Raw genomic sequence first — 25,129 nt, forward strand, 5'->3', positions numbered from 1 at the left:
CACAATCGCCAATCGCTAGTGTGATTACGGCTTTAGGCTTATAGGTAGATCGAGCTTATAAATCGTCCAACGCTGCGTCTCGGCGTGACCGGTCACCGGTAAGAGATAGGGGTCGCGCGCCGCGTCACGTTTTGTTTGTTTTGTTTTGTTTTGTTGCACTACTTACAGCGCGATCACGAGATTCACGAGGCCGCCGACGCCGGCGTCGCGGAACGTTAGGCATTCGCGTAACGAAACTGGAGTCGGTAAAACGTTCCACATGCTATCGCGCATTATCAAAATGCAATCGCGCCAAGTATCACAAATCACCGGACGAACATAACTATTGGTCAGTGCAATTAATGAATTCCTACGATTAACGATCTGTGGCGACAACGGTTATTTATCGAAGAAATATTTCGCGTAATTTATTCTCACGTTTGGCATTCAAACGATTCGGATAGAGAGTTAACTTATTGTTTTATAATATTTTTACAGGCTATAGCTTTTATTTTAAAGCTTCTTAAATTTGAATACCTATACCATTCAAGAGTCGCGCTTTGAAATAATTCGTCTAAAAATAATTTGTTTAGTCTATCTTGTCTTTATATTGAAAGTGCGAAATAATAATCAAATCGAGTAATTTTGAATAATGAAAACCTATAATATTTATCTCGATGTCTCTCGTTGAATTTATATGTTTGTGTTGAAGTGTACAATACTAAATTTCAATTGTATATTTTCAAACCATCTATCGCGCCTTAATTAGTCAAAACTTTGTTATCTGAATATTGTATGATATTAGGATTGTTGATATTATTTTTGAATTTTTTGGTCATTAACGAAACATTGCTTGTACGAAATGGTACGGATTGATAATTAATGACTACAATCAATCACAATTGACTGCAACGACTAATGACTACAATTCAAATTAATCGTCAATATATGATCGTAATTAATTTCATATTTCATTATTTATTAACCGCGTATAACATAAATTCGGGATTTCTGTATCGGTGATCTGTCAGAAACTTGTACCGTTTGAGATTTGTTCGTTGTATTAATTTGTGAAATATCAATTGTAGTTTTCTTCATCCTATTCGTAATTCTTTATCATCTAGAGATATACAATAGTGTCTCGCGCCAATGTATGCGCATCAAAACCGCTTCGTGTTTCAATATATAATACAATAATAAAATACGCGTCGTTCATTTAACTTGGGAGTATCGTATCAAATATATAGTGCGATTGTGATGAATTATGATTTCGAGTGTCGTGCGAGTGCCACAAGGGACAAGGAGAAATAAAGAAACAGGAAAGGATGAGGAAACCTGGAAAAGTGTTAAACGACAGTGGAGCAACTACAGAGTGAGTAACTTATACTTAAACGAGACTGTATTTTTGGCGAACACGAGAGCAAGACTGGCCGAAGTTATAAAGGACGAGCTTTATTTAGCGTGAGTGAAATTTTCATTCGACCATCGGACTGTGGTCGTTACATACATATATGTATACGCATCCACGCGCACGTGTGCTCCCGAGACGCAGATCAGAGTGTGCGTAGGTATATCGTGAGAGGGTGCGGAGAAGAGGGTGTACCTCCACCGCCATTCGAGAGTATTATTGCGGTGCTGGTCGGTCGACGATGGGCGAACGGCAGATATATCAGCGGGTTGGCGTTTATGTGGCGACCAACTGTCGAGTTAATATTCACGCGATTCCGACCTTCTCCTCCCTTCGACCTCCTTCTCCGTTCCACATCCTCGTTCCGAACATGCGTTCGAACGACCGACGACGTCGCAAAATTCTCTTCTCTCTCGCCCCTGATATCGGTTGCCGTTGCCTCGCCATAACAACTACTTTGCGCATATCCTTTTACGCGAAATTTATGTATGTTATGTTGATGAAAATTCTAATTACCGATCTTACTTTCACATAAACCTTATTTACAAAATAACAAACAAGATGACTGAATTAGTATACTCGTATGTATCGTATCTGCTATTTCTTATTCGATAAAATTTTTTGCCTTTAAATATTTCTTTTGCAGTAATTTTTGCAGGTTTTTTAAGTTTTAATATCGTCACATTTTCTAGCTAGTTTGTTTGCACTACTTTGATTTTTAGTAGTCACATGTCATGCTCAAAAATCTTTTACTTTTAATCTCGTAGCTTGTTCTTAATTATAAATTAATATATTTGTAAATTTTGATAAAATATGATTAAAAAATTAATCCTTTCTGTTCGAAATTTCTGTATTACCATATTTTTTTGCGGTATTTTTTAATTACTCGTATTACTTATTTTCGTATGTATAAATTATTACCTGATGTAGATGTGGAAGAGAAATCGTACCGCTGAAAATCACTACAATCGATATTCAAACATCCCGATCCAAAGTTAATTATTTGAGAGTAAAAGGATTTTCCGTGCATCTCGACTTGCCTATGTTTATATTAATTTTAAATCGACGAGTTGTAAATGACGTTTTACTATAAAAATTAGCAATCAATTAATAATAAATAACAGTAATAAATAAAAAATTAAAAAAGTCATTAAACAATTTCCAATCTAAATGTGACACCGTTACTTGGTTCATTCAATATGTTTGACAAAGTGCTTGCTTCAATCTCACGCTTTTTGTTGCAGTACGTATGGCGTATGGCTTACCCTATGGCATGGCATCACGGAACTTCGCACTGTGCGCCCTTATTGTCACCTTCTGCCACGTCAGTCTCGGTAAGAAGTCTCGAATATACCACTTCGATATAAGGTAAGTATAATATTTCCGTGACGCGTAGATCTTTACGAGAGACAGGTAAAAAAGAGGAAATCGTCCGGGGGAGTTGCGAGGAGAGAGAAGCAAAAGTTACAAGTTTTTAATCCGCACGAAATGACAGAATTCCCTCCTTCCCTTCTACCCAAGGACTGCCGCGCCGCGCCGCGCCGCGATTGGTATCGTGCCCGTTACTTTTACGCCGCCTTTCTTTGCTCCAGTTACGGTAAGAATCAAATGGAATCCTTCTCCAAAGACGTTGCTATCGGTAGCCTTTCGCGTTTTCGCGAGAGCTTAAAAAGAATCTCCGCTTAAAAAGAAGCAGGAATTGCAAAGTAGCACAGGCCGCCAACTCCTCTCTCCCCCTTTTTCTCTCGGAAAACGAAACGCGCTCGCATTCTCTATCGTTACGCTTATTTATTTATTATCTCTATTCGTTTGCATGACCGTAAATTAACTTCTTTTTTTTTTAATGATATTTAATCTTAAACTTACAGAAATCTACGTATATTTATTACATTAGAATTAAAACATGAAGGAAATTTGATAGAGAGTTTACACTGAAAAAAATTTTGGTTACTTTTGGTCTAATGAATGATTGTTAAACAATGTCCGACTTAATGTAGTTAATTCATTGATACAATAACTGGATTCATTTATATAATTATATATTCATTCTTGCAATGAATTCTAGTAACAGTTTTATAACCTAAATCATTATGAGAATTTATTGGACCAATTTTCATAATTTTTTCATAATTCAGTGAATATTTTATTGTATTTACGTACAGTTTTTGTTCGTATTTTACTATGACATTTCAGTGTATGAATGCAATTAAACCCATCGTACTTTATTAAATTAATATGTAAAACAGTAGATTTTTGTAAATATAAAAAATAATAAAATATGAGAAACGTATTTGTAATAATTCACATATACCTGAAACATTTATCTTCTTATAATTCAATATTTATAGAGATTCCTCTTTAACTCTTACAATACCATGCTCAATTCCTACCATCGTGGTTCACCCGGTTGAACCCGGTCATGTTTTCGCCTATTTAAAATGGTTCAAAAAATCTCTAAAAATTCGCAAACGTACATTCGACTTTCTAGAACAAATGTTTAAACTTCATTTTGAAAAATAACAAAATGTAGTATAATTTAAATTATCATTACCGAAAGAAGCAGGGAAAAAGTTAGGAAAAAGTAAGGAATCGCTCGGTCACTAGTGACCCACGATGGTAGGGTACGGCAATGTGGGAGTTGATTTCTCGACATTACACTGTACATACAAATCACAGTGCATAGGTCGTCGAGTACTCGACTCGCATGTGCGGACCAACGAAAATATTGTATTACCTGCTCTTCGGGGGATAGCCTTTCCACGCGATAGATCATGATAGATGATGATTACTCCACAAGTCAGCGAACTTTCGCTCGGCCGTGTTCCACGTGATTAATAAACACTCCGTTTCTCGCGAAACTTTCTCTCTTTTCTTCGTGCTCGCGTGTTCGCCTCGAGCTAATCAAAAGGGATACAGGAAGAATATATATCTTTTTTTTATTTCACCTATTAGATTCTATTCCATTATTGCGGGGATAATCAATGCACAATCTCCCTGTGTAACGTCATATCGAATTGGCATCCGCCACGCGAAAACGCGAAGGGTGACAATCGTGATGTGAGGTTATATGGGGTCCATATAACGGTTCGACGTGATTAATCAACACCCCATTATACGGCGCACTGACTGTCCCTGGATGTTGCATAGTAAAATACGAACAAAAATCGCGGTTCCAGAAGATTTATATGATAATAAAATAGAATGTATATTAAGTACTGAGAGAAAAGTTTTGGTGTTTGTGACTATAACTCACAGTAAAAAAAATTGTATATTTGTGTCGGAAACGGTCCATTCACATTCCGTGTTAACAATTTGTGTTGAATTTTTTAACATTGGAGTGTTAATTTAACATAATGTAATTATGTTACTTAAATATTTTGTGTAAAATTGATATTCAATGCTTCTTAATGTCAAAGTGACACAATTTATGAGTAAGTAAACAAGTAAAAATAATGTGTTTTAAAACGTAAATTCTAAGATAAAAAAATGAATGAAATACGTGTTAATTTAACATATCATAAATATTAATTTTCTGAAAAAAAATGCTTCTACGGTTTCTTACAAACTATGTCGATATTATCTTTTTTGTATTTATTATTTTACATAATATTTATGTGACTTCTAACATATTCATCTTGTGTTGTTTAATTAACCCGAAAATTTGAGTGGATCGTTTGCGACATGCGGTATGTGTTAAATTCGACATATTTTTTTCCGATAGTGTACATATTATCTTAATTATGTTTATTATTGCTGTAATAATTTATATATAAAATATTACCGATCCAAAAAATAGATATAAATTATAATTGAATTATTAGTAATTGCATCGTTTTTGTGGCAATAATAATTATATTTTATAATCATTTTTGGTTCTAACTAGATATATTTATTGATAAAACTTACATATATTTATTATTACTAACATTATAGCAATAATAACTGTAATTATGATAATATATAATTATCATAATTATAGTCACAAAAACTTTTCTCGCAGTGAAGACTTATGAAACGTTACAGTCAAATATATATTATTCGTTCGCAATAAATCAAAAAATATACAAGCTAATTTTTATCTATATCTATATTAAGAAAATATCTACAATCTCTTTAAAAATTAATTTTCATTAAAAGTTGACGTATTCAAAGTTACGCATCATACAGGACACTTATAGTAATATAATTCTACAATATGCTATCCATAGAAAGAATGATGAATATCGCACGATGATACGGTTGACCGACCTCTCGTTACATGTATAAATAGCATGCAGCGATCTAAATTAATTTTTTGTTCGTGCGACGCAAAAAGATGATGGGCATTCTTGTATTGGAGGATCCGAAATTTCTCTAATACGCCGTCCATACATCATATTCGTATCGACGGCAAGTTGGCCGCGTGGTAGGCTAATTAGGGATTAACTTTGCTGATCGTTTTAGCCGTAATCGCTGGCGCATAATCGCTAATTGCACAATTCAGGACAAACGCCGCCCAAGTCCGAGGTCCTGCCCGAATTTCTGGCGCTCTTAGAAAATCACACGGTCACTCAAGGTCGCGACGTCTCCTTCACCTGCGTCGTTAATCATCTCCAGTCTTACAAGGTAAATGTACTCGCGTTGCTCTCGTGCGCATGTTGTAATTAGCTAGTCGATTAGGGCCACCGCTCGAAATAGTAAGTAGCGTGGCCTAGATCGTATTTTCGCTTAATATATCGGATGTAGCTCAGACAGATTGTATTGTCGAGTAATTGCGATGTAACCATCTGGAACTATATTATTCCACCGCTCGATTATTAAGCGAATATTATTAGAACATGTTATTTCGAGCAATGGTCATTCAAGAATGAAACTGAATTATGAAGCATAATGCGCTACCAATGCCATATAAATACTATAAATAGACGCTAACCCTGCAACACAAAAAAAGAGTAGAGGAAAATAATGAGCAGTAATATTAATAATATTCTCTAATAAGCCAGTAGAATAAAATAAGTAATATCAATCAAATCGAATCAATATTCAATTATTTAATACCTATTCTGTAAGACTACACTATAAAAATTATGTATCCCATGCTGTTTTGAAATACACGAGATATAACTTAACTCTCGTAAAAATGTCAGATATGTACGATCCATCGACTTTTTCGATTGTCGTTTCTTGAACTCCTAAGGGAGAAGCCGCGAGCGACGCTACAAATGTCAAGATGTTTGCCTTGGATCTGCATAGCGAAACAATGTAAATCAGACGAAACCGTCGAGTATTCGCAGCATCTTCCAATGACAAAAAGACAAAACCGGAAGAACGTATCGAGGCAACAAAGAACACTATTTTCGTATCAGTAAAACTATCTATTTCGATCGATCTTACTATATGCGGTTTTCTCTATTCGTAATATTTTTACAACGATTACAGATACGTGAAGACCGGACGTTAAAAGATTGTTCGAAATGAAAATCTCATCAAAACTCGCGTGTCTTCTCAAATTCAATTTTGCAAATATGTAAATACGATCGAAATAAAATAAATTGAATAAACGGGAATAAATTAAACGTTAATGACAAATATTCAATGACAAGTTTAGGATTGATTTTTTCTTAATATTATTTATTATTGTCGTCTTAACTTTCATCTTTAAATATTTTCGCAATAAAATCTTAAATTAAGATTCTGTTAAAGCACACTTACCATATATATATATATATATTAGCTAAACAATTCAAATTTCTTATCTATTTACTCTTCCAAGCTTTGATTACTCGCAAAAAAGCCCTTTCAACATATTTTCAATCGCTGATTACTTGAAAACCACCTCGAAATTTTTATTGCAGGGAACTTCACCTCCAAATAGGTTGATTCCATTTGTCACGTTTGTTCTGAAGCGAGAATATATTTGTACGTTTATTTTACTGAACGTTATCAATTATTGTTAGCAATTTAGCCGCTGTATCGACAGGTCGCTTGTTTTTCCCAATTGTTGCCCCATGTCAACATTGCAACGATTTAACGCGCAGAAACATTCGCTCTTCGTGTATTTACAATCACTGACTTGTATACAGGAGTTTGCGAAGGAAGCGTTCGGTTGTGTGTACGCGCTAGAATCCAGGAAATCTCTTCTGGGACGGACCCTGGTCACGAGTAATTCACTTTCAAGAAGAAGTCCAAGTTTTGATTGCGTGCTCAGATCGCGACAATCGTTTCTATCGCGTTTCTAACGCTGTTGGAGGGTGTTCGTGGAGATGCTCGCCGTCGTCTTCTTGTCTGATCTCGTCGCTCGCGGCTGTGCCGAAGGACTCTTCTCTCCCTCCCTCCCTCCCACCGGAAAGAGAAAGGAACCGACGGAAGAAAGGACATAAATCAGATCTGCTAATATAGCGATGCTGAATAGCCCTGATTTTTCCCGCCGTTCTCCTTTTTCCCATGCAATTCGCGCTGACTTTGCTACACCGTTTATACGCACCTCATGTACTTCAACCAGACGGCGATTAGATGGGAAACTGTACAAAGAATAGGCGTAATTTTGCAACTAATAGCGTTGAATTTAAATTTATGTAACTCAAAATTTTATTACACGAATAAAGTTCTAGCTGTAATAAATAATGATAGAAACATTTAAGATGTCCATTTAGAAGAAAATTACGTGAAAGAAAAAAAAATCTTTAATGACTCTCCATACATCTTCCTATACGCATTTTTTATACATATGTAATCATGATACTTGTATCTTCGTGCAAAGTCAGAGAAGCTTCAATCTCAACTTCGTTCAATTTCCGATCAGTTACTGTAATAACATTTACCTTTTTGTTTCCCTTCCTATCTCGTTTAGATGTATTGTTGGCATAGAGAGAAACCTCGCGTGCGCGCATGCAAAATATTATCTTTTTGCTTCCTTTTTCTTTGTCTTTCTTCCTTCTGTTTAATCACGTACAATATACATTTTTTACGTGACTTTATTTTTTACTTCTTTCTGCAATGTGCACATTATACTTTTCTAAATGGAGAAAAGAGAGAGAGGTATATTTATGTTTTGCGATAGTAGGAAACGAAATTCGCGTTACAAAAACGTGCTTGTTCCCGCATCAAAATATCTGCATTGAAAGCTGTTTAATTGGCAGCTGGCTCGAACTCGTCGTTGCGTTACACGTAACCGCGTCTCGTGCATCCGGTAACATCTAATCTCAGAAATTTAACCCTTTACCGCAGTCCCGTGTAATGATCGGTGCAGCCGTATCTGAAGCCTCCGATGCTATATCTCTCCGCAGGAAATTCAAGCCTTGTAATTAGACTCGCATAGTGTTACGTCGGTGATGTATTTCAAATTGATTGAGAGAGATAAAGCTCTTATAGAGAGTATAGAAAAATATTAAATATCTTATTTCGGAAATAAAATTCTTTCGCTGCAAATACGTGTATGCCAATACGAGTTGTAAGTACGAGTAAATTTAAAAACGTGAAATTTTTATGTACTATACGTATGGATATCTGAATACTAAACTTAGTAACTGAATACCACGTAATACCACCGTAAATGCAATACCCTGAGATGTAATGTCGTGTAGATCATGTCGCGTGCGTCAGACATATCAGATGTCTATGAGGACACCTGGCCAATTGCTCCTGATCCGCGATGGATCACACGGAGATATATGTATAGATTCTGGCGAGTGAGTCGTCGCTACAAAAGCTTTGTTCCCAACAGGTAAATACCCTGCTCTCTCTCTCTTACGTATCCGCGTGCATACACCTTAAATCCCATTGTTGATCGAAACGCAGCGACACGAGCTTTTGTTCGCAATTTAAAAGCCCTTTTATCTTGCTCTCATTGACTTCACCGCCATCTGAAATATGACAGATCGAGCTACCGATCCGTGCCAGCGCGAAAGAGAAGGGGATTGGCAAGCTCGAAATAGGGGTTGTAGCAACGTAAACCTGAGCGGAATTTGAGAGTGCAGCTCCAACGTCGCGCCAGCGTCTCAGTATGAATACCGATAAGCGCCTTTCGCAAGCACCGCGACGCTTTTTAAGCACCAGCTCGACACAGTGCTAATGAAGAGTTCGCGCCTTTAGAGACCCAATCTCCTACTTTTCTCCTTTTGCAAAATGCAACCACCTCTTTTCCCATGTGAGAAAGAGCAAAAACCTCTCCTTCCGCATACATGTATACGTATACATCCTGCACGTTATTTATCTTTATAGCATTCTTTTGTCGCTGTTTTTTTAAGAAGATCTAATGAAAGTCTTGAAAGTTATATACATATCATCTGTTTAATATACACATTTCTTAATTACTTAATTTATTAGTTTATTTATATTAATTCCTAGATCAACTGTAAAGTGCAATCGTTATAATTGTTATCGTGGTTTCTTAATAGTTTGCTCAATAAATTGAAAAGTGCGTATTATCTATTTCCGAGCACCGTGTCATGTAAAGCTAAATAAAATAATAGCGCATCGTGTCTTACAATTTTTATTGCTATTTCTAATCAGTTATCCATTTCTGTAATTATGGCTGCGTTCCATTTAATCGCAACTCTCGCGAGCATCGTTTGTCCTTGTTTAATATTTGATAAACAACAAGGGTAAAATGATTCCACGAGCGTTGTCAGCGTTAAATGGAACGCAACCTATACAGCAATTATTTATATTCGAAATATCTATCGTGTTTATCATCGAAAACTTTCGACTTTCGAGAAAAATATCTTTATCAATCTTTTTATTTATCAACCACTCACATTGATATTTACGATTTGCTACATAAATGTTGACGCAAATAGTATTGAACAACTGCAAGTTAAATTAAATGTATATTTTTTAAATCGCAATTGTGTGTGCGCGCGCGCTGGCAATACATTGAAAACATTTCAATATTTACGATTACTAGTCATAAAGAAATACATATTGACGTTTATAAAGACATTTATATTACCGAAAGATATTTGCGAAATATATTCGTCATGCGAGAAAACTTTACCATTTGCGAAGTTCTAATAAATTCATACATATTATAAATTCGGTGAATTTGTATCACGTGAAACATATAATTAATAGATATATAGATATTAATAATATTTAATGTCGGCTGTGCTTTATAATTATTATTCCAAGCATTCTGTATCTAGATACATCGTCTTTGTCACTGTATGGGCGAAATGAACATCTTTGTCACGTCACGCGCAGGTCGCCTGGATAAAGTCGGATTCGCGTGCGATTTTGGCCATTCACACGCACATGGTGGCGCACAACCCACGCTTGTCTGTCACTCACAACGGCCATAACACATGGAAGCTGCACGTGACTAACGTTCAGCCGAACGACTCCGGCACGTACATGTGTCAAGTTAATACGGATCCCATGAGGAGCCAGGTCAGTAGAGCCGTTGAACATTAGCACGACAGTCATCGCCGTTCTCTATCACGTTCTACACTGCCGCCGAATAGGGGATGATATGTCGCTCCGACCCTCTGTATAACGCAAATGCCGCGTGAATGCAACGTATACACGCTGCGTACGTCCGTATAAAACGAAGAATATTCAGCGCGGAACTAGGAAACGCTCGTGTCGCGCGACGTAAAGTTCTTTTCTGATAGTTACTTTTTTCGAATTCAGCTAGAACGAATTTTTTTTTGTTTCTCTCGCTCGAGCTCGCGAATGAAAGAGAAAAGTCAGCTCAGACTACGGAGATGCTTTTATTCTTTATTAGGATCTTTTTTTTTGTATAAGATTAATTATCGTACACAAAGGATATCGATTCGTATTTTAATTTTCTTTCACCCGTTTTGAAAATAATTAAAAACATATCGAAAAGAAAAACTAAACACTGACAATATTAATTGATGTCTAAAAATTTAAATTTGATATTATACTCATTCCTTAAATTCTAAGAATTAGAAAAAGATGAAGAGCAAATTGAACGGAGATTAAAGTTAATCTACATTGGTAGAAATAGACATTAGATATTTCAAGACTTTTTCTTATTGATTTTGAATTGAATTGAACTCTGTCAAGTACAGTGATTAAATTGTCGACGAGATCGATACTTTTTCGAGTAGTAACGAATCTTACGCGTAGACCGGCCACATGAAGGTCGTGATACCACCCGATATCATGGACTTGGATAACACCGCGGATATGCTGACCGCGAAGGAAAACGGCGATCTGATGTTGCGATGTCGAGCTACTGGCAACCCGGAACCGGTGGTGATTTGGCGACGGGAAGATGGCCGTAACATCACGCTGAGGAACGAGAACAGCGTTAAGCGAAGTATGATGCTATGTAGTTTTTAGACATTCGAACGAATGCATACAAGGGAGTAAAAAAATTTTACATTTTTAAAAAGACATAAAAATTACGTTAGAAAAGAGAAAATTATATAAAATATGAGATGAAAATATTTTTCTCCCGATTTGCATAAAAATTCAAAGAGACAATAATACGTTTTGCAGTATTCAAAAGAACGGATTTGCTGAAATATTTAAAAATTTAGTTATAGACACAGAAAATAACTTTCAAAATGCGTTTTGTAAACCACACGCCTTACAGAAAATAACAATGTATCAATCAGTAAGATGTAAAATGTTAAACAAAATTGCTAAACAATTTCTAATAATGTTAAACAAATGCAAATGTCTCTAATTAAAGTACATAACGCACATCAAATGTCTAGATTTTTTTCAGTATGTAAATTGACGCTGAAAAAATACTTTTTGAATATTCCAAAGTAGCTGATTATAACATGTGTCTTTTATTATTGAATTATAGTCCAATAAAATTATTTTCAGAATTATATTTAGCTATAAATGTTTAGATATTTCTGCAAAATCGATTCTTCCATTTGTATAGAAAAGATAATTAATGTTGACAGAAACACGCTTATTACGTAATTCTCAGGGTACAGTACACTCAAAGGTACAATACATGGATAACAATAGAATAACTCATATTCCGATTTGATTAATTGTTAATTAGACAATAATGCTTAAATTATCGTGTGAAAGTAAGATGATGGCCAGTTGCGGTCTTAAAAGTTGAAATAAAATTCCATCACACCTTACCAAAGGATGCTATTAAACGCGAAATACGTCATCACCGAAGATAGATGAAAATTCCCACCGTCGGGATATGACTAATGATTATGATGCCGGGTCTAAAAGAACGCGATTGGTCGTGGCTAAACGAAACCGTATGTCCAGCGATTTATCTTTAATTGATCCATACGGTGTGGATGTGATTTTCGAGATGAAATATTCCCCTACAAGCGGATCACTTTTAAAAGAGCGACGGTGCACGACGACGGTGTCCCGCGGAAAAGCAGCCATCCGATTAGCCTTCCTGACTGTGAGTGATGGATGTTGACTTTACATATATTTCCTTTTCGCCGTGGCCCCCCCTTCTATCGACTCGCGAACCCGATTGCAATATCCAGTGTGTACACTGCGTCGCGAAAACGTTATGCCGTCGCGATATCTCCACCCCGCCAAAGTGACTCCACCGTCTCCTCTCTGCCGTAGAATCACACATTACAACGCCTGGTTTTATATTGTTTCGGAAGCTTCTAATTACCATGTTTTTATGCGACAAGACGATTTCACGAACTCACACATTCCGCAAATTATTATATATAAATTTTCGAAAAGAGTGGACATTTCTTTTCTCATGATTGAAGACAAGGAGTAATCTACAATAATAAAAAATATTTCATACCTAGCTAGAAGAATTTTTATAAACACAGATTTCTTACTGAAAACCGAGACAAAAATTGTTATTGGAATATTGATATAGTTATTGATTAATTATCTATTACAATTTTTTTATTTTGCGAAAAAGAAACCGTGATGACACGGATAATATGTAGTGCATCTTTTGCACAAAAGAGATGATATTTGAGAAATGATATCGGTTTAAGCTTAATGCGTCGAAAATTGAGAGCGTCTGAAAGACATCTGTATTTTCGAATCTTTCATCCTTTATCACGTCGGAAATGTTAAAGCAGCACGTACATTTGAGGGCGAGCAACTTCATCTGCGCGGTATTCAACGACAGGAGATGGGATCTTATCTCTGTATCGCGTCGAACGGAGTGCCGCCGTCGGTCAGCAAGAGATATTACGTCAACGTCCGTTGTAAGTGTACGCGTGTTGCTCCTAGGTAGCAACTTCCGTTCGACCAAGTTACACGACTAATTGCATCTTTCTCGTTAAAGTCAAACCGCTGATTAAAGTCTCAAACCAGTTAGTAGCGGCACCCGTCGACAGCGACGTCCTTCTTCAGTGCTACGTGGAGTCTTCGCCGAAGGCTCTAAACACATGGTACAGAAATAATGGTGAGAGATTTCACACCGACTTTCATTCCACGTGTACCAAATACTTGTTTATTCCTTTCGAGCACAGCTTAGTTGCTTCGTAATTGCCTCTTTCTTTTATTCCAGTCATTATTTAAGATAAATCTTTTCTTTATCTATTTCATCGACTTGTATGTATATTGTATTCGTTGGCACTCTTCATCCTAGGATTCGCAAAAAAAACTCAATAAAGGTATATATAAAGCATTTCATTTTAACTGAGAATATTATATCTACGTTAACTTTATTATACATGCACCGAGATTAAAAACTATAAAAATTTTTAGATAGCTATTTGATAAAAATTCGATAAAAAGTTAGATAGTTCAGCAATTCTCCCTGCAACAATAGCCATATCAATTTTATTATTCATTCCATTGAATTATTAATTTTATTGAAAATATAAAAATATGCATTTCTTTTATATTAATAAAAAATGACTCTATTGTCTTTTTTCCCCGCTCCTCGGAAAAGCTTAAAATGAAAAAGAATTTTGTTTTCGAATATAAATTATAAATCTATATATTCTCGATAGAAGAATTATCTCTGAAGAGAAGATATTTACTTTAGGAGTCAAACTACTTGAGAGCGAGAAACACGATATATCAGAAATAATCATCAACGACTATGCATATCAGCTAAATCTCACTGTCAAACGCCTTGACAAATCTGATTTCGGTACTTACACGTGCTCCGCTGAAAACGCTTTTGGAAAAGCGGAAGGATCCATAAGACTACAAGGTACAGTAACAACTATTAATACACGGAGAAGATTTTATATTTAAAATTACTATAATGTGGTAGTAGCTACCGTCTTCATGTAAATTATAAGTTTAAATGCTATAGTTATTTTTTTAAAAACAATAGTATATATGACGTAATTTTTACACTTTTTCATAGTAAAAATTAACTGTTTTTATGTTAGAATATGGCTTAACAAAATAATTACTTTATTTATGTGATAAAAATTAGTATTACCATAGTAAAAGTTAAATTGGAATCATGTTGTGAGAGTTCATCGAAAATACAAGACATAGTAAAGTGTAATTTAAAATTGTATTAAAGCTTAATATAAAATTTTCTCCGTGTATAAATGTAAAAAATTCATAAATTAAATATTATAAATCCATAATCTTATCAAACTCCGTCGAAAGTATTTATATCTATTTCGTCGTCTTATGATTTTTAAAGAATGAAAATATGATACACACGTAAAGAACAAAATGGATTGTATCCCACAATTAATTTATATATGTTTTATATCTATTAGACTCTTTAAAATGTTTATGTCATCTGGCCTCTTAGTTGTCAGACAATACCGATAATCGCCTTTGTTCTACTCTCTGAAATCGAATTTACAGAGCTGCAGATATCCAAATCAACGACAGCCTCCACACGAAATACCGAGCTTATCGAAAAACATATCTGGCGGAAGCAAACGGAGAAGAAGGGAAAGAAATACTCGTACGTGCTTAACAAAACGGAGTCGGATCTGACCCTGAAGAATGTGGGTCACACCACGCCAATGTCCAGGCGGAATTTGTCTAGCTCATCACCGAATATCGCGAACAAGTCGAGAATCTCCGCGTTTCCGCCGCCAGCACCAGCTCCAGCGCATTCGGCGCCCACACGATTGGACGGCCAGAACGGCGTTAAATCATTACGTGATTCGCGATTATGTTACGTCGGTTTCGTCGTGATCGTCCTGATGATTTTAATTCATGATTGAAACGAAGAGCAAGACATTTCGTAACGAGATCGTTCATTTGCAACGAAATCGGATTATTTGTCGTTATTTCGATTGATGAAAGACACGTAGAGTGGAATTACGTGTAATTGATATTCAAGTAATTTTTTTGCCATGTTTTCGTTTAGGTGTTAGAAAAATGTGATGGAGATATCGAGAGAATCGATATTTTGCTGTAAATAATAAGACATTTTTATGACAATAAATGTAGTTACGTCTAAAAAGTAAATGAAATCACGAAAAGGTATCTGAGAAGTAGGTGCAGATTACGCTGTTAAAAACGCACGCTTATAACTGCCATTATACAAAATTCTAGATGATACAGTATTTGCTAATATTCATTTTTTTATCGAATATAAGGCGATAAATTGACGTGCAGCATTCTTTTGTTTCGAAAAAAGGTCACCATTTTATACATATTTTCAAATAGTAGACATTATTAAGCATAAGACTTATAAAAGTCGTTCCAATTGATTCGTGTAATTACGCGCGGTTAATAGATAAGCGTATACATCGACAGAGTAATTAATGAGGGGTCCATATTAAGAACCGACTGAATTCGGAATTCGTTGGTCTTTCGAAATTGACTGAATTAAATTTATTCGTCTCTAGGAACGGTCGTATTTAACGAGAATTGTGACATGTATATATGTATGACAATAAATGTTGTTTTTACTATCATCCGCGAGCGCGACTTTTCTCTTTCAGGATGTCCCGATGCTTTTCTGGCGATAAAAATAAAAACGCGCAGAAATTTCAATTCAATTATATACATGCTGATTTGCGTTATCATCGACAGGAAGAAGAAGTCATGAGGATGTGCTGCCCACATTGTATGTTTTATCCATCGTTCGCTGTCTCGAGGACTTAGTTAATTCAATGACTTCATCGCGAACGAATTCACGACGATGAAGCCTTTGTTAATAATTTATCTTCTTTACATGCTTTTCCAAGCGGCTTTGTTGTCACCATGTGTGAAGATCGCGTATAAACAAACGAATGATGTTGGCTTTCGGTGCAATGAATTAACAACGCTACGACAGTACTTGGACAAAGCATGGACCAACACGACGATCATTGCGATTTTTGATTCAAATATTCCTAACATACCCGGGTAAGAAAAAAATTATTCGAAGATTGTAAGAAAAAATTTATTGAATTGAATTATGATATAATCGATTTTTATCGTGATACAGAATGATGTAATTTTATTTTATCGTGTATTTCGTATATTTTTCTCCGATATTTATTTTTTGAGAATTTGTTCTCTATCTCTTTTCATTTATTTTATGGATATTCAGTATTTCCTTTTAAAATTTGTATACAAATATATTTCGGAATATTTGTGTTTATTTTGAATAATTCTGTTTTGAATATTCATTTTTCATCGAATATATTACACGCGCTTTTGCGCCGACGTGAATTTCTCGTGTCTTTGACATTTTTAATTTGCGATTTTTTTCACTTCATTCTGCTAAAGACATAGTTTTGCGAGATTCGGAGCGACTCTCATGACCTTAGACCTGCACGAGTCGGGCATACAAACGTGCGATACTCAAGCATTCATAGGCCTTACGAAATTGAAGAAACTGATGCTTTGGGGCAATAAATTGACGTACGTGCCGGGAGATTGGTTCGTGAACATGTACTCCCTGCAGACTCTGGATTTGTCATTCAACGTCATTCAGTGGGTCGACTACACGATCTTTCAAATGCTCAGTAATTTACAAAACTTTTACTTCGACTATAACCAACTTAACTCTATCGACTACAACATGTTCGCTTATCTGGGTAATCTGAAGAAAGTAAAATTCAGCAAGAATCCGTGGAAATGGGCGTAAGTTAAATCGAAATATCGATAAAACATTAACAAAGAGACTGATTAAGCTATTTCACTATTAACTTTGATTAATCTAATGAAATTTTTCTTTTCATTGGTCTGTAAACTTTAATTATTTGAATAAAAGAAGCTCAACATCCTTTTAAATATAAGTAAAAAAAAAACCCTATAGATAAAATAAATAATTTTTTTTTTATTTACTAACATGTATAACGCGCTTTCAGGTATCGCGCTCGTTTGACGTGGCAGTTGGAGAACCAAAAGGTTGAAATACTCGACATGTGGGAGGATTGGAGCTGGATGAACGTCATGATCAAGGATTGCGTCGAGAGCGGCCGCGGCGAGTTGCCGAGTGACAAGGTGCTTGACTGCGTCGTGGAGAAGCTGCTCGTGTTCACGTACGAGACCTTTACCGTGCAGGAGAGAAATAGTATGGCCGAATGCAGCAATCAAACCAGTCGATTAGTACGTTGTATGAGACCGAGCAATGCTACCGGCAACACCGATTACGAAACGGTACGAAGGATCCTGGAGGATTACTCCACGATTCTGCCCTCAATGCAAAGAGCGCTCAGCCCTTTCTCATTGAAATGATAAACGAGCTATGTCTCCGTCTTCTTAGGGATTTCTTTTAGGATAAAGATAAATCTTGAGGCACTTTTGCCTATAAATTTATAACTGTGTACTCTATAATTGCGAGAACTCTTAATCGCTACGTAGTAGTAATTAGTATATATCCTTAAAAAATAAATGAATAAAAAGAAAAACGCGTAACTATATACTTTAATGTATAGCGTTTTATATGTATATTTAAGATCTGTATTTAAAAAAAATATGACAAGTATTTCTTCTCTATATTAATAGAATAAGGAAGATTAAAAAAAAATAAGATTATAAATTCGTACAAAAATAATAACTTTATTAAATTAATTTTTTCGCTATGCAATATAAATTATGCATTATGAAGATATTATGAACTAAACGTAACATGTGATCACAAATTCGATGTAACACACTGTGCGTTCTTTCAATTAAAATCTTTCAATTCAAATAATTATTCTGAACAAAGCTGATATCTTATTTAAATTAAACATAGAAATTAATTTTTTTGTTACATATACATAAAGATGTATTAAATAAAATATAATACAAATAATAAAAGTAAATAACGCTCGAAGTTTGCACAGCAAAACAATTCAAATACACGAGCAATACAAGATGTTTTTTATTAAAACCTTAAAATTAATTTAACATACCATTAATATGAATATAACAAATAGACTTTTCGACTCACAGAGTCTTTTTCAATATAATTAAATAAACCTATCTATTTCGCTTGACAATATTGTAAATCGAGAAATAATTTGTCCATGTCAATTGATGATTATCGATGGTGAACCAAGTCAATAATCATTAATTGATATGGAAAAATTATTTCTCAATTTACAATATTGTCAAGTGAAATAGATAGGTTTATTTAATTATATTGAAGAAGACTCTGAGTCGAAAGGTCTATTTGTTATATTCATATTAATAGTATGTTAAATTAATTTTAAGATTTTAATAAAACATCTTGTATTGTGCTCGTGTATTTGGTCATTGATATTTAAATAAAATATCTTTTAATAACGTGTAATAAACATATAGAATTTAAGAATTTAAATTTAGATAAAATGAAGTAATTTTTAATAAAGTAAAAAGTTACAGAATCCCTTACAGTGTATGAAATTTGCAAGTATAAGACTTTTTGAATAATCAAAAACGAATAAATATATTTAGAAATAAATTCATTACATTGTAAACTTTTTAAAATAATAAATTTTAAGATAATTTTTTTTAAATGGCCATCAGTGTAAATACTCATAAATTTTCATTGTAGATTGTAAATCATCAAATATACATAGTAATTTTGCACAAACTTTAATCATTTTTTCTTTCAATATATCTTAGACACTTTTTGAAAATGTCATTGTTTAATTGTAAGAATTGTTATTTAAAATTGATTTTTGAATCAAGAACTTTGATAATTGTTATCATTAAAATAAGTGGCCGTTTGTATACATCATAGATAATATCTGTATAGATTAAAATTTCATCAACATTGTAATGTTACAAATTTTAGTAATTTAAAATTAGAACTATCTTAGACATTCAAATAAAGTTAAATATATCTTGAGCATCGATATTCCAAAATACACTGTCTTGGAATTGTAACTTAGAATCAAACGTCGAACTGAAATATTCTTCATTGATTACTATCAACATTTGACACTCATTAAAAAATTTTTTGAGTTAAAATATAGAGATGAAGTAGAGTTATCGACCTCTTTTTTGCAATGCGTCAGTAGCTTTCGCGTGTGTATATAACAATTAAAAAGTAAAACTGGAAACAAATGTTAAAGTAATAGTAACTAATCTAATTTTGAACTGGATGCCAAACAATCGGCGTACCAATCACAGGGTTAATGTCCATTCCTGATACAATATAATGTTGTTCGAATAACTGCGGCGCTACAAAAATACGCGCAAAATATCATTAAAATGCGACGCATTGTGTATTGCAAATATTTTTCGAGGCAAACAAAGCACGAACGAGATTTCGCGGTAAACGGTACTTGTCGATTACAATTGAAAATCGAAATTTTGTAAATATTACGCATGTTTTTCGTTGTTGGAGTTGAATTAATCCGCGTAGGAGCATTTTGTCAAAATCGCCTTTGATTCAACACGCGCAAATAGAGAATGAAATAATCAAAAGCTTTTAATATAACACAAGCCAAAATGTTATACGTACCATTATTCGGGAACATACTAGTCAAATATTGGTACACTTTAATAGATGCCTCGCTCATGGCTTTATGTTTCGATGCCACTGGCTCCCCTTGAAATTCGCACATTATAAACTCACCTTTACGAACAATTACCTAAAACATAGTCACACAAAAGAAAGCAGTAAATCATTAAGTATGAATGAATGAAGAAAAGATAAGAAGTCGCAAATTTATTAAAACGTTTACTCTGCCAATATATCCGGATGCATCCAGTATTTGTATGCAGTCAAAAATGCACGTAGCATCGAATCTCTCCTCGACGAAGCTTTGCAGGGTCTTCATCTGTGCCAGGTATACGCTCTTATCTTCGTGTGTTTTCGTGAGCATTTTGCTGGAGCGCTTCTTTCGTTCTTTTGAACACGGCTTTTCGGTTTTTTGGACTCTCGAGTTGGTTACCGCCTCACGAATGTATCGTGCTCTTTCCAGGATCTTGGACGCTCCAATAGGTTTCGCCCAACGGATTTCCCAACCCTGCTTTTCAACGATGCTATCCGGTTCTAAAAAGTAAAATTATTCATACAGACAACTAAACGCGAATCTATTTTTCATAAATTTGAAATAAAATAAAATTTTTTGGGCAAAAAACCCTTTCTGTATAATCTGTATTTAGCTGAAAAAATATTAGTAACATTAATTTTTTAAACACGATGTATATATTAATTTTAGAAACAAATATGATCAGAAAATAATTTTATTAATAAGATTAATTTCACGCGTTATCTATGTATTATTGGCTGTGTTCAGCAGCCAATAATACATAGCAGCTTTGCAACTGTTGTTAAATTCTTTAATATAATTGGTCTTGCCCTTAATTTCTCACTGAATCTAAATGTATAAACCAATCATATTCAAGAATTTTATAACAGTTGCAAAGCTGCTTTATCTGCTGAACGCAGCTATTATAAGTGGTAAAAGTACGAAACGCTATATTTACAATTAATAATCTACTGACAACCAATTTTCTACGGATTCTGTCCCTTTAAAATTTGGTAAATTCTGTCGAAATCATTATATTTATTCCTTCGCATTCCAAGTCATTTATATTTTCATTATTTGGCTTTAGTTACACTACTGATATACTCACTTTCCATTATGTCCATTACAGTCTTTGCGGCTTCGCGATTCTCATAGTGAACGAAAGCGAAGTGATTGATCTTCTTTAGCTTCAATATGGGCACGTCCGTGTACCTGTAGAGAATCTCTCTTACCTTCTGTTGCGACATATCAAGGGCGAGGTTCCTTACGAACAGAGCCGTTACCTATTTGTCATCGTGTATGATATTGAGTTAGTACACTACATGTAATCTTGTTTCATGTCATTGTGTATATAACACACACACACACACACACACACACACACACACACACACACACACACACACACACACACACACACACACACTCAGATGTAATTTTGTTGTGGCAGACTTATTTTATACCAACGCGTTCTTCTTACAGAATTTTTTCAGAAATTACTGTTTTTTGTCAAATACAATCCCCTAGAAATTAAACGTGAGAGATATTTATTTTTTTTTATAATTACGCAAGGGAATCCGGGAAAAACAAGGTTTTATAGTTATATAACATTATATAAAATTATATATGAAATATATCCATATATAAACATATTTCCTATCATAATACATATACATATATAATTATATATAATTTTATATGTATAAAATATTTTTTTGCGGATATTTATTTATAAATTTGCGATTCAATCAACGTCGACTTTAATTAAATGTAAATAATGTGAACATAACATCACTATTCATATTCTATAATATTTGAAAAAATATCTATATTAGTCATGCGTTGTTAATAAATTTTTGTCTGATAATAAAGTTATTAATAAACTATCAAACGTGTAAAAGCCAGTTATTTTTTAATTTTTCTCAATTCGAAATATATTTGTACATATTACACACAATCTGTACAAATGCTCCAATTTATTTAATCTCCGTTTCGATAATGTTACATATCTAGTACATTTTTTGTTGTATTTTATTTTACGTAAACATAGATTTTTATATTTTTCTTTTGTTTATATCGATTATCTGTTTAAATATCACGTTACGCTGCATGTATCATTAAATTTAGCAATAAATTAATAAAATACTAATCGAGTCATGAAATAAAAGAAAAACTTGTATATTAAATTAATATTAAAAAAAGACAATACAGATAAATATGAAAGCAGATTTTGATAAAATGTGATAGTTTACCGTTTCCATGATGTCTTCGTCGATCGGATCGCCCGGCTCCGGATCCGCCCAATCCACCGCGATCTCATGGTCCCACAACATCACTTTGCCGGGTATAAGCTTGCGCCTGGCCATCGCGGCTGCCCGATGATCTTTGAATTCGACGAAGATAAAACCACGATTTAGATTGCGATCTTGGGCACTCGGGTAAACATAGATGTCCATGATGCCGTCCAGTATCTTGGTCAGCTCTTTCATGAATTCAGGCTTGGTCTTAGTCTTGGGCACGCCGCCGAAGAAGAGCCGACAGTTGTCCATGGACTTGACCACGCCGATGCGATGACCCCGCCGGATCTCGTAGCCGTCGAGACGCTCGCACGCCATCCGGGCAACCCGCGAATCCTCGAACAACGCAAATGCGTAGCCGCGCGTTGACCCGGAAAAATCGAGCATCAATCGCAACTCCAGAAGTCGACCCACTTGCTCCAGCAACGGCATCAGCTCGTCCTCGTAGCAATCGCGCGGCAAACGACCCAGGAACACCTCCGCACCCTTACCACGTTGCCGTTCACCTCGCGCTACTTCTGGTGCCGTCAACCGTCGCTGGCCGTTCTCCTGTACGCGAATTCTTTTTTTGCACAGTTGGGATAAGGTGCATTCGGGGAGACGTTATTAGCGCATTCTATCCTTGCTTGTTTTACGTCTAATCAACAACGAAGATAGAATGACAAAAGTAGCGCTAATTATATAGCGTCTCCACGAATTGCAAACGCACGAATAGTAGGAGAAAGGAGGTTTAGATGTACGTAAACATATTAATTATTTAACTTGATTAAGATAATTGAAATAATTAAAACGGAATAACGATAACTTCGTTTTAACTAATGAGTGGACATAAATGGGTGAGAGAGAATCGGATTTTTTAATAAATACATTCATTAATTCGACTCTGATTAGCTTTTTATTAACGAAAGACGTAATCTATCCAAGTTCATTATTTTATAAGTAGATTGATATAAGACAAATGTTATAGAAAGGTTCATACATTACTTATTACACTTTCATATAAATCGTTCTTGCCGACGTTCTCAAATCGTTATTTCAATATTTCTCAACTTCTATTCACAATGAAAATATAATGTTATGTCTGATGACATTGAAGGTATAAATGAAAACTAAGACAAGAGAAGTTATAAGTTAAATTTTTATAAATCACACTCATAAATATTTTTTCAATCCAGCAAATTAACAAACTAACGTAATTTTGATATAAAAGTAACAGCTTGTTTGCCGAGAAGTTATTATTTCAATTTCTCTTTGCGATAAAAAGATTATTCTCTATATATGTTTTTGACGAGTGTACCTTAAAATTTTATACATATATTAAGATAGTAAAAGATAATACAAAACATGAATTATAAGAAAATTCACTGCTATAAATCACTCCCGCCGATGTTCTCGAGTCATTATTTAAATTTGTCGAACGCCGATGGAAAAACTATAAGTTTTCTATCTGCTATATCAGTAGTGAAAAATAGGAGAGGTAACCAGTGAATGTCTGTACCTGTACGAGGTCGTAGTGCGTGCGACGCTGCATCTCCAGGAGTCGCATGGTGCGTTGGCACTCACCGGTGAGATTCGTATCATCGTGGTCACTCATCGTCATCGACGTGCAATCACGCGAGCTGCATGTAGCGAACTGATCTGCAGAAGGATCGGAGTTTATTGGAGGCGCGTAGAAAAAGTGGGGCGAGGTGAATTTAGGACTTAGGGCCCGATTCCAGGAAAAGTGCGACACAATACGCCAAATGTTTTTCTCGGTAAGTAGAGACTCGCCGTTTTATTTATAGTCCCCAGTGGGTTTATATATTTTCTTTTTTAAACTTCTTTTATGCCCAATTTCTTATTCACTTCCAGAAAAGTTGCGAATAACCTTATCCAGGAGATATCTCCATTGTACTCTGGGAGATATCTCTTGGATAAAGTTATCTAGAGGTGAAGAGATTGGACATTAGACTTCTATATATCGTCCTTCTAAGAAAAGCTGTTTGAAAATACAATATTTTTTTAAGAAGTTTCAAAAAAAAACTCCACTTGCATTTTACATTTATTTGTAACTCGGCGAGAGGCGCGTTTATATAAGAAAAGCCTGGATTGTTAATTATGTTAAATCATTATTTAATATTTTTATATTATTAGCATTATTTAAATCTTTCATTTTCGTAATCAATCGTCAAATTAATTTACATTCTTACAGTGATATTATTTTGCGCTCGAATACATAGTTTACAATGTAACTTGAATATTCAAGATCAGACTGTATGAAGAGAATATATATGATAGATTATAAGTTTATCACACACAATAAAGCTATGAAGGAGTAGATGGAATATTGCTAACATTGATATATATTTTTGTGCGTGATAAGAAAGCTATCGAGATGGTGGAAGGCGATTAGAAGGCTAACTTAGAATTTTATAGTTCTCTCTTGTTCCACGTATAAACAAAGCGAGAAAGGAGGATTCTCAGAAAAGTTCCCAGGCGAGAAATAAGAAAAATGACTATACCGGGTTTACACTCTACTTTATTGTTGGAATATTAAACCGCGCGTTTAGCTTTTATCAGGGAATGGAAGTAACTCGTTACTTGTAACGAAGTTACAGTTACAAGTTACTTTTTTGGTAACTTTACTAGTAACTGCGTTACTTTTTTTCTTTGGTAACTGTAACGGTAACGAAGTTACATTTTTTTGGTAACGGTAACGAATTTTACAGTTA

The 25,129-nt window shown here is 34.7% G+C and overlaps 3 protein-coding genes across 6 annotated transcripts in view; 2 read left to right on the forward strand and 1 right to left on the reverse strand.

Moving 5' to 3' along the window:
* The window catches only part of LOC108761059 (lachesin), a 43,520-nt gene extending 27,303 nt beyond the window's left edge, over positions 1 to 16,217 (forward strand). The window contains exons 2-9 of one of the 3 annotated variants that reach the window (XM_018507392.1): positions 2,632 to 2,721; positions 5,871 to 5,992; positions 10,568 to 10,753; positions 11,459 to 11,651; positions 13,378 to 13,509; positions 13,590 to 13,709; positions 14,298 to 14,468; positions 15,089 to 15,456. In XM_018507392.1, the coding sequence (XP_018362894.1) occupies positions 2,637 to 2,721; positions 5,871 to 5,992; positions 10,568 to 10,753; positions 11,459 to 11,651; positions 13,378 to 13,509; positions 13,590 to 13,709; positions 14,298 to 14,468; positions 15,089 to 15,456 (1,377 nt within the window). In that variant the 5' untranslated portion in view covers positions 2,632 to 2,636. Of the gene's footprint in view, positions 1 to 2,631; positions 2,722 to 5,870; positions 5,993 to 10,567; positions 10,754 to 11,458; positions 11,652 to 13,377; positions 13,510 to 13,589; positions 13,710 to 14,297; positions 14,469 to 15,088 lie in introns of those variants that run through there. The other 2 variants (XM_018507393.1, XM_018507394.1) reach the window with 2 other exon arrangements.
* A 112-nt stretch (positions 16,218 to 16,329) lies between these two features.
* LOC108761060 (leucine-rich repeat-containing protein 15) lies at positions 16,330 to 18,079 on the forward strand. Of its 2 annotated transcripts, XM_018507396.1 has the most exons (4): positions 16,330 to 16,588; positions 16,955 to 17,311; positions 17,539 to 17,830; positions 17,937 to 18,079. In XM_018507396.1, exons 1-4 carry the CDS (start codon positions 16,383 to 16,385, stop codon positions 17,952 to 17,954), a joined length of 873 nt encoding a protein of 290 aa, XP_018362898.1. In that variant the 5' UTR covers positions 16,330 to 16,382; the 3' UTR covers positions 17,955 to 18,079. The 2 variants fall into 2 exon arrangements, with proteins under 2 accessions (XP_018362898.1, XP_018362897.1); XM_018507395.1 differs by having other exon boundaries at positions 17,539 to 18,079.
* Positions 18,080 to 19,635: 1,556 nt separating this feature from the next.
* LOC108761038 (APOBEC1 complementation factor) lies at positions 19,636 to 24,012 on the reverse strand. The gene is made up of 6 exons (XM_018507357.1): positions 23,917 to 24,012; positions 22,374 to 22,967; positions 21,230 to 21,404; positions 20,332 to 20,642; positions 20,109 to 20,238; positions 19,636 to 19,825 (listed from the first exon to the last, which is right to left on the reverse strand). Exons 1-6 carry the CDS (start codon positions 24,010 to 24,012, stop codon positions 19,731 to 19,733), a joined length of 1,401 nt encoding a protein of 466 aa, XP_018362859.1. The 3' UTR covers positions 19,636 to 19,730.
* Between the last annotated feature and the right edge of the window lie 1,117 nt (positions 24,013 to 25,129).

This window comes from Trachymyrmex cornetzi, unplaced genomic scaffold, assembly GCF_001594075.2.
Source record: "Trachymyrmex cornetzi isolate Tcor2-1 unplaced genomic scaffold, Tcor1.1 scaffold237, whole genome shotgun sequence".
Taxonomy (NCBI): domain Eukaryota; kingdom Metazoa; phylum Arthropoda; class Insecta; order Hymenoptera; family Formicidae; genus Trachymyrmex; species Trachymyrmex cornetzi.